This window comes from Crocuta crocuta, unplaced genomic scaffold, assembly GCF_008692635.1.
Source record: "Crocuta crocuta isolate KB4526 unplaced genomic scaffold, BGI_CrCroc_1.0 scaffold71, whole genome shotgun sequence".
Taxonomy (NCBI): Eukaryota; Metazoa; Chordata; class Mammalia; order Carnivora; family Hyaenidae; genus Crocuta; species Crocuta crocuta.
Window position 1 is genome coordinate 2,238,987 of NW_027527548.1, and position 10,498 is coordinate 2,249,484.

At 45.0% G+C, this 10,498-nt stretch overlaps 1 protein-coding gene across 1 annotated transcript; it reads right to left on the minus strand.

The window, feature by feature from the left end:
• Window positions 1-8,768: 8,768 nt before the first annotated feature.
• On the minus strand, window positions 8,769-10,498 carry WFDC9 (WAP four-disulfide core domain 9). Its single transcript, XM_077766713.1, is given in 4 exon segments — window positions 8,769-8,805; window positions 9,300-9,434; window positions 9,738-9,753; window positions 10,408-10,498. Coding segments are annotated over 4 exon segments (279 nt in total).

The following is a 10,498-nucleotide window of genomic DNA, read 5'->3' on the forward strand; positions in this document are numbered from 1 at the left end:
AGATGGTATTTTGACTCCAAGGGATTTCTTTGAAAAGTTAGGTAGCAGTTATAAAAACATTAACATTTTCAACCTGTTTTCATAATGCATTTGAGGTTCCCTCATGTGGTTGTGTGTTGCCTGGACCTTCTTACTGCTGAGTTATGTTTTGTCATATGGAGGTACTGCGGGTTGTTTATCCATTCGCTAGTTAATGGGAACTTGGGTTGTTTCCAGGTTGTGGTGATTATGAATAACCCCCCTACAAACAGTTTCATATGAACATAAATTGCCATATCTCTTGGGTAAATACCAGGGAGTAGGATCGTTAGGTCATGTGATAAGCCTATGTTAGAAGAAACCACCAAAATGTGTTCCAGAGTGGCTGTAGCATGTCGCATTGCCACTAGTAGTATAGGAGAGTTCCACTTGCCTCACATACTTGCTAGCATTTAAGACTGTAAATGTTTTCTTTTAGTCATTCTAATACATGCGCTGTGGTACAATTGTGAGAAACGTTAAGAGATTAAAGTAATGTGTTTAAATTTCAGGGACCATTAGAATCTAAGTCTCTAAAATGATGGTGGGGATATTTTCCCCATTTCCCAGCTGTCCACTTGACAATGTTCCAAACCCAGTGGGCTCCTCAGTTCTCGAGGCTGGGTGGTCAGAAATCTCCCCAGAACCCCATCATTGAGCCTACCTCTTCGCCCAGCTTCCCCACATGGCAGAGGCTGCTCTTTGCAGTGAAGGGCTTTGCAGTTGAAAGGTCTGCAGATGGTCGGGAGCCAGGGGAACAGTTGAATTTCCAGGGAACAATTTTCAGAAACTACAGGTAAGGCCTCGCTATGATTCTACTCCATCCCATAATCCGCAACTGCTCCCTCCACTCCCAACCCATGCCGGGAACACACCCAGCCTCAGCTCCCTCTTCCGTGCCTGAGAGCACCTTCCTCACATCTTCCTCCTCTGAGCATGGCATATCTCCTGCTTGGCTACTCAACCAACAACGTGCCTTTAGCCTCAGTCACTTGGCAGACCTTGAGGAGGACAATGAGCTCCATGGATCTCTTTCATACACCTTGCCCTACGCTTGGGCAGAGTAAGTAGATGCTTCCTCCAAAGACATGACCTTGTGGGGCACCTGGGTGGTTCAGTCCGTTAAGCGTCTGACTTCAGCTCAGGTCAAGATCTTATGGTTCGAGGGTTCGAGCCCCACGTCGGCCTCTGTGCTGACAGCTAGCTCAGAGCCTGGAGACTGTTTTGGATTCTGTGTCTCCCACTCTTTCTGACCCTCCCTTGCACGCTGTTCCCTCTCTCTCAGAAATAAATTTTAAAAAATATTTTTAAAAAAACAAAGGCATGATCTTCTTTGTAACTCCTATCCAGTGATCTACTTTCCCATACTGAAACTCGCTAAGTGTGGCATGCAGAACACTGCCTATCCCCACAGTGTGTTATGTAAATTTCTTAAATCTTTCTCATTTTTAAAAAAATCTCTTTGACCTATCAGTAATTCAGAAAGGTATTGAGGGTTGAGGGCTCTCACTAGAAAGATTTCTCAATGTATGGCTGTAATTGCATTGATGTTTGTTAGGTAGATCTTGATTCTGTTGATTTAGGTAAACAGAAATATTCCTGGTGGGTGGAATCTTTTATCATTATACAGTGACTCTTCTATCTTGAGATAAACTCATCTTACAGTTCTGTATTGCCTGATATTAATATAACGATACCATCTCTTTTTTGTTTGCATTTGTCTCGACTCCCCACTCCCCATTTTGCTTTCAACCTTTCCATGCACTTGTATTTCATTTTTGAAACAGTGTAAATCTACATTTGAAAACTAAGGTCTGGCAATCTTTCCCTATTAATTGATATTTCTGGGCTTTAATGACATATTTGGGTTCATTTCTACAATCTTAATTTGAGTTTTCTGTAATCTATCCTTATTATTTTCAGATTCCACACTTGCAAATTTGTTTGTGTGTTTGTGTGTCAAACAATTCAATAACAAGAAAACAAATAACCATTAATAAATGGACAAAGGAATTGAGTGGACATTTCTCAAAAGAAAACATACAAATGGCCAACCGATATATGAAAAGATGTCAACATGACTAATCATCAGGAAAATGAAATCCAAAAGTACAATGAGATATCACCTCATGTCTTCTTAGAATGCCTATCATCCAAAAGTCATGAGATAGCAAGTGTTGGCAAGGAAGTGGAAAAAAGAGGACCCTTGTGTGTGTTTTCCACAGTGGCTGTGGAAAATGGTCTGGAGTTTCCTCAAAAACTCAGAAACAAAACTACCATATGATCCAGGAATCCCACTTCTGGGTATACTATATCCGAAGGAAATGAAAGCAGTATCTTGAAGAGATATCTGCACCCCCATGGTCATTGTAGCATTATTCTCAGTAGCCAAGATATGGAACCATCTCAGTGTCCGTGGATGGATGAAAGGATAAAGAAAATGTGACATACATGAATATTATTCAGCCTTAAGAAAACTCCTGTCATTTGCAACAATGTGTATGAGTCTGGGGCATATTATGCTAAGTGAAAGAAAACAGACACAGAAAGGCAAATACTGCATGATCTCAAACAATTGAACTCATAGAAGCAGAGAGTAGAATAGTGGTTGCCAGGGACTGGGGCTGTGTGAAAGGGAAGGTGCTACGCAAAAGGGACAAGCTTTCGGTCAAAAGATGGGTAAGTTTTGGGGATCCAATGGATAGCATAGTGACTATNAGAGCTTAAGACCAAATTCATAATCCAACCTTGTCTGCAACTTCATCTGTTGGCTTTGGGGGCAGTAAAAAGTAGGGTATCAACCTGTTATTTCCTTCAAGTTCCCTTCCATTTCTCTTCAGTCTATATTTAATCCTGTCACAGAGGAAAACTAACTTTCCTCTGAGTTACCCCCAATTCCTCTCTATCCCTGAAGGTTGGACCAAGCATCTCTTCTCTCAGGAAAATGATACCACAATCCAGATACATGACAACCACTCAGTGTTTATACCCTGACTGTATGCCCCATTCAGGCCTTCTTGCTTTCCCATCCTGGTTTCTGCTTTCTTGCATCGTAAGGCTTAACCCTTCCTTGGGTTATATGCCAATAGAGAGTTGGTCACACCTGCACTCATGAGTAGCCACCCTTGCCACAAGACTGAGCATGCTGTTCGCTCTCTATAACCTCTGAAGGTTGCCTATTCTTTCTAGGAGTATTTACATTTCAAAAAATTCCTCCAGATTCCAAGTGACTGAGTAAATATTGGTAACAAATGAAGTACTATCTGAGAGGAAGCTTGGAGAGGCCAATGACATTTCTTTCCAATTCTAGGTCATGGGTGCTGCCACCTTTAAGGAAGATTGTACTTCCTGGATTAGTTAAAAGGGAGGCCACTTGTGGGAACCTGCTAGAATCACAGGCCTGAACTAATGAAAGAAATGCTACACCAAGGTATGGGGTACCCAGAGGGATGGTGTTTCCTGTGGCCATAAGAACATCCCACACATAGCAGTTTTCCCCAGGGATGTTAGTCAATGACCCAAGAGAGTCCAAGACTCTTGGCTAAGGAGAAAAAGCTTCTGAAGTTTGAGAAAGCAGGGAAATGCCCCAGGAGGCAGGGGCTGGGGGCTTAGGGAAAAGGCAGAGACAGTGAATGATCCTGAGATTATAGAATAAGAGACAGACATTCTGGTTTACTGCCACAGTTTATTTATCAAGGAATTGAGGCTGATAACATAATGGTTCAGGGAAGAAGGTTGTCAAGTAGGAGACATTGTACTGGGACCCCTCCTCCTCCCTGCCCCCATTTTCTAGCTGGAACAAGATGGACCCACTGAACATCAGGTTGTATTATTCTGATGCCCCATATCCATTTATTAACCAGTCAGGTGGTGGAATTAAAATGTATGGTGGTGGTGGTGGGTTCATTGGTCACAGTAGCAGTCTCTGCAAGAGAGAATGGGCAGGTATTCAGTGGCCACACAGTCTGGTGAGAAACATTTCTTTAAGTATAACAGATCCTTCCAAACCCTGGGGGTAGGCATATTTTCTGTGATTTAGGATATTCACACACAATGTCTCTCTCAGGATGTTTTATGTTTGTTTGTTTGTTCATTCGTTCATTTGCTTGCTTGGTTTAAGCAAGCCTCATGCTCAGCACGGAGCCCAGTGTGGGTCTTGAACTCACAACCCTGTGATCCATACCTGAGCTGAGATGAAAAGTCAGAAGTTTAAATAACTGAGACACCCAAGCACCCCACAGATGTCTTAAGTCCAATGAGTAAAGACACATAAATGTCAGAGCTATGAGGTTTGGATAAATCAGGTAGGCCTGCAAGTGACATGGGGGGAGAGGCAGGACAGGGACTTGGGATGGGAGGAAAGGGTGGGGTCCCTCAAGTTGGCCTGGGTACCAGGACTAGGAAGGCATATTCTCTCTGTCCCCTCAGTTAGACAGTCTATAGTCTTAAAAACCAAATGGCAAGAGAGGGGTGCTTCATGATCCTACCAGGTTTTCTGACATTCATGCAGATAGTATCACAGACAGAGGAGCAGCATTCGTAGCCCACGCTGCACTCCCAGGCATACGTGCACTTTCTGCCACACTCGTAGTCACTGGGAGTCCTCATGCAGGCTCTCAGCTTTGGTTCTACTATAACTGAGAAGGAACACATGAGCAGTGACTCCAAGAAGAAGACTATTTTGCACTATTAACCACCGCTTTAAGGACCCAGGACTCACTCCATTGGTTTTTCTTCTTCTTCTCTCTGGCAGGGATCTGGGTGGCCTTCCTGGTTCCTAGAGTCAAAATCCAGCTCCCACCCCTAACAAATCCACCAACCATAAAATCACTTGCATGGAATTTAACATCACAGGAACTGAGTCCTGAAACCCATTTCCCAGAACAAAGAGTCCCAAGAGATGTTCTTGTCTCTTCTTCTCATTTACAGGGAAGGGGGGATGGATCGCAGAGAAGACGAAGGACTGTCTTATACTTTTCCCTGTCTCACTAAGACAGCTGTCCAAACCTAGCTGTTCCCCAGAAACCTCCACCACCAGTTACGGACCCACATCGCTCCCCTCAATTGTGCTGATTTCAATTTTTTACCCCACTGATTCCAAACTTCTCTTGGTCAAGCATGCATTTGATTTCTCCTCTACATGCCCAGTGTTCTAAAATACCCAACTCCCTAAGCAGAGGGCATATTTCAAGAAATAGTTAGTACCCCATTCCCAATTTGGTACTCATGCTTGGAACTCCTAACTGGAGTCATAAACACCTAGTGGCTCAGTCTAGGCACCCTCCACATGGGTTTTGAACCTTGTGGAGATTTTCACTGCTAAGGTCCTCTTCCAAAAAATGTCCTGTAGCCACCACAGTCCTCACAACACACATAAAAACATCATTACTTGTAGCATCAGAAGACTCTCAAACTTGAGAAGTGCACATTCAGCTTTCCACAGTATCCTGGTTTACAAAAGGAAGCAATGCTTTCATATATGTCAGTCCCTGTTTCTTCTGCTTTCAACCCCCTCTTCATTTTGAAGCTCCACCAGAATACCTACTGAATTTTGGAGATGGAGTTGTAGTCTCCGTTTTGCTTTTAAAACTTCCTGCCACTGGCAAGATCACCAGGCAGCAGAGTGTCAGCAGCTGGAGAAACAACCACTTCATGATGTTAACTCTGGATGTCTGAGCGTGAGCCTGGCANTGCCCAGTGTTCTAAAATACCCAACTCCCTAAGCAGAGGGCATATTTCAAGAAATAGTTAGTACCCCATTCCCAATTTGGTACTCATGCTTGGAACTCCTAACTGGAGTCATAAACACCTAGTGGCTCAGTCTAGGCACCCTCCACATGGGTTTTGAACCTTGTGGAGATTTTCACTGCTAAGGTCCTCTTCCAAAAAATGTCCTGTAGCCACCACAGTCCTCACAACACACATAAAAACATCATTACTTGTAGCATCAGAAGACTCTCAAACTTGAGAAGTGCACATTCAGCTTTCCACAGTATCCTGGTTTACAAAAGGAAGCAATGCTTTCATATATGTCAGTCCCTGTTTCTTCTGCTTTCAACCCCCTCTTCATTTTGAAGCTCCACCAGAATACCTACTGAATTTTGGAGATGGAGTTGTAGTCTCCGTTTTGCTTTTAAAACTTCCTGCCACTGGCAAGATCACCAGGCAGCAGAGTGTCAGCAGCTGGAGAAACAACCACTTCATGATGTTAACTCTGGATGTCTGAGCGTGAGCCTGGCAGGAGACCCAGCACTTCACCAGGTCCTGCAGGGGGTAGCGAAGGGCTCTGGGGTGTGGAGTTGCAAACACGTGACTGGTCTCTCACGGCCCCATCTGGTTCTGCCTCCTCTCCTCCATGTACCGCTCCTTGGCTGGACACACGTGTCCCCTGAGCTACGTTCCGTCTCTTAGGTTCCAAATTTCAGCAACTGCTCGCCTGGGGCAACACATCTTCTCTCCCTTCCACCTCTCAATGACCCAGAATTGTATTAAACAATCTGTTGCAAAAAGGCAACTTCTATTCGTTTTCAGAGCTTCACCGGGGTCTGCTGTTTCTTAAAAATAACCAGTTAAAATAATGAAGATACCATAGAGGCAGACTTTCGGTTGGCAACATTTTCTCCCCTTCATAAGAGACAGTTACATGTGGGAGGCAAATCTCCATTTGTAAAGTGTTCTCCTCTCTGGGAGTGGAAGCAAGGATTACTTTCAGCCCCTAGAAAGTCTTTATGAATGGAAGCCTGCAGGAGAAATCTGTACAACAACCATACCTTCGTTCACTGGGCCTTTCCTGGTGACTTCCCATAACTGGCCTACCCTTCCTTTCCATATCATTTTGTCTTCAGCTGAATATGCCATTAGAGGAGATGGCTCGGGCCATCTGGGGGACTTACTAAGTTTTCCTGGTCTCTCCCATGTATACTGGACGTATCCATGTTGGGAAACTTCACTTTGTTTTTCTTCTGCTAATCTGTCTTTTATTGCAGACATGAACCCAGAAGGGGACAGGAAAAAACACTTTTTCTGCCTATACTATCCTGGATACGCAAGAGGACAATACCTTCTTTCCCTCATCCTTCCACTGGGCGTCCCTACACGTTTGTGTTTCTTGACTTCTTTGGTCCTGAAGGAATAACCACTTTCACTCACTCCAAGTCCCCCTTATCCCTGAACGTCAAGACAAAGCCCTGCTCCTGAAGGGTGTTGGCCTGAGCCCCAGAATCCTTGTGACTTTCCCTTACTCTGAGCTCTAAGGCACTAAGCAGTGTTCTGTTAGGCCTTAATCCTTGCTGGCCTTGGTCTTTGCTGTATCGCATTGTGGACCCTTTCCTTGGGCTCCACCGCTAATAAGTGTGATGTGCTGACTCAGCCCATCAAATGAATATATATATTGTTCTCTGGGTCAGGAAGAGTCACAGATAGGAATACATCATAGGGACTTTATAATCTCCTCATCCAAGGGAAGGCATATCTTTAAATGATCTTCAAGGGGAGCTTGAATGGCTCAGTCGATTAAGCGTCTGACTCTTGATTTTGACTCAGGTCATGATTTCATGGTTTGGAGATCGAGCTCTGCCTCAGACTCTGTACTGACAGCGGGATCCTGCTTGGAATTCTCTCTCTCCCCCTCTCTCTGCCCCTCTCCAACCCTGAAATAACGAAATAAACATTAAAGTAATCTTCAAGATATGAATGGTGGAATATAACATATAGTGTATTCTCATTTAGTCGAAGGGAACACTATGGGAACACTAGCGGGTGGGAAGTTATCCTGGCGTTACGGCTGTGACCAGGATCTGACAGGTAAAACAGGTGTCTGTCTACCAGGCAGACAAAGCAGGCAGCAAGAAGAGGATATAAGGAGGCAGAAGGAGGATCATTCTGGAAGCTCAGAGTGCCCACCTAGAGGGCAGGAACACCTTCTCTAATGACAGGAGCCACCAGCTTCCCGGGAGGGGGGATGCTTGTTCCATTTTGCAGTGACGTGGAGGCCAAGGTCTTGGGTCTTGCTTGAGGAGTTGGGCTTTGCATAAGTAGACAGGTCAGAGACCACCCTGTATGCACCAAATCCTGCTTTCTGTTCTGCTTGGGCATAGAGTTAGACTGTATTTCCCAGTCTCCTTTGCAAATAAGGGGACCACGTGACCACATTATGGCAAATAGAGTGTGGATGGAAGCAGAGCTCCACTTCTAGGCCTGGCTCTTAAAAGCCTTCTGTAGGCGCTTCCATGCAACCTCCTCCCATCTGCTGGCTGGATGCAGAGGAGGCTCTGGGAGACAATGGACTTATGGATAGAAAGATGCATGGTGCTCGAATCATGCGTGGCGTGGGGGTGCTCACCCAACACCCTCAGTGGAATGTATTGTGAATGAGAATAAGCTTTAACTGTGTTCACTGACATTTTTAGAAATCTCTGCATTTTTGCTACAGCCGTGAGTCTACTGACTACTATATAGGTCTAACTGGGAAGGCAGAGTTGAGTGTCTGTAACCCATAGTGGGGTGGGAGGAACCGTTTGATCACTGTAAGGAGACAAACGGAACCACAGGAATGCGGTATAACACAATGTGGAGCCCTCGGGCTGGTTATCAGTTTATTTGGCAGAGACTTGAGTCTTCTCAGGATAGAGAGATCAAGGGGAGAATAGAATGGTCCTCAGCCAGGGCAAGGGAATAACCCAGCAGGGAGCCAGGTAGCACTCTTCTTAGACTACGTAGGCATCCTCTGGCCCACACTAGTGGTGGGGCAGCTAGAGCCTAGGCTTCATCATGGATTTGAAGGGTTCTCTGGAAGAGAAAAGTCAAGTGGTTAAAAGTCAGGGAACCCTAGGGAACATCCATGTCCAAACTTAACAACACCCCTGGACCCGGTTAATGAGAAAAGGGATTTGTTCTGTAATTCAGGGTTACCCACTGTTAAGCAATTTCTCCCAAGAGGTTTGCCAATTCAGCAGACAGGGGGAGGCTGGGCTTCTGGGCCTACTTGAGACAACGGCCCAATGGGGAGGTCAGACTAAGGAGTCCATAATTGGGGCCATGGTTAAGGAGGGATGAATAAGTGAAGGGTGATCCTTTGGGGGAACTTAAAGAAAGTGAAGGAAGAAAAGTGGAGCCCCCCCTGGCATGTTTGTGTCTTGTTTTATTTTGCCCTGAATGTCAGCCTAGGTACAGAGATAGTAGGACATTGTGTGACTTCTGTTCCAGGTCACAGCTTCTGAATGAGGGTGACCTGTAGTGAGAAAGCATGTCCAGGCCTGACCTTCCCACTCCAGCCAACTCACTCATTGTCCAAGCAGATGTTTCCACAGAAGGTCCAGCAGCATGTATGATTGGGAGATAAACACTCCTGCAATTTAGTGCACCTCTTCACACAGTACTTTAACAGAGGCTGTACCCAGCACTGCACAATTTCTGTTCTTCCCACTGGAACTGAGATACAGATGTTGGCAGATCCAGCCACCCACAACTTAGAGAAGAAACTCTTCTCAAGCTTAACAATCTCTGAGCTCTGGAACCTGAGTTTGAAGTCACAAAGAAAATATTTCTCTGCATTTTAAGAAAAACCTTTTCTTGAATTCTAGTTGTGTCTTTTCACAGGAGACCATTCTTGCATGACATACCTTCCCTCTTTCCCCATGTCCCTATAGTCCTGTAGGCCTTCAGGCTCTCCCCAAGCTCCCTAAAGATAGGACCCAGGACAACCTCAGCATTTATGGCACCACTTCACCAAGTCTACTCTTAGAGGATGTTGGATTTCAGGGTCCGAAACAGTCTGTAGCTCCAATTTCCACACACTATAGCAGAATGGAAAACTGAGCTGGGGGAGAATAGGCACCTATAGTTCCCATTGTCTATTTGCTTCCATGCTGGTACCACCTAAACACTCAGCCTCTCCCCAGATTCCATATCTTTCACTGGCCCACAACCCTCCCTTTATGATCCCCATTTTATCCTCTGACCCCAAACTTAGATTCTAAGGATCCCTTCTTTGTCTTTTCCATTTTTTCATATTCCAAGTAAATAACATTGCTCTTTTGGTATTCATCAAAGGCACAGAGATTCTGAAAAGAAGGGCTCACAAGGAGGCTCTGTGCTGGTGCTTCCCCTGCCTAAGGTAGCCTAACTTTGTCAAATATCATTTCCCACAAGCTTATGGAATGGACTTATGGACTAGCTATGTTCCCTTTCCATATACCCTTATCTCTAGCTTTCAGAGATAAGAGGGGGAGCAAGAAGGACACTTAATTGGGAACATCCAACCAAAATCCTTCTTGGATGTCTCTGCTCTAAGGAGGGTTGGGATCTGGGAATGGTGGTCCCTGAATCAGTTAACACACCAGACATCCCAGGCCTGGGCAGAGCTTCCTCTTCCCTTGCCATACGACCTACAAAAAATGTTGTTCCTGAGGTCTCCCAGAACAGGCACAGGCATTAAAACCCCATAGATGAGCATGCTGAGTAGGAGAACCCAAGGCTTCAT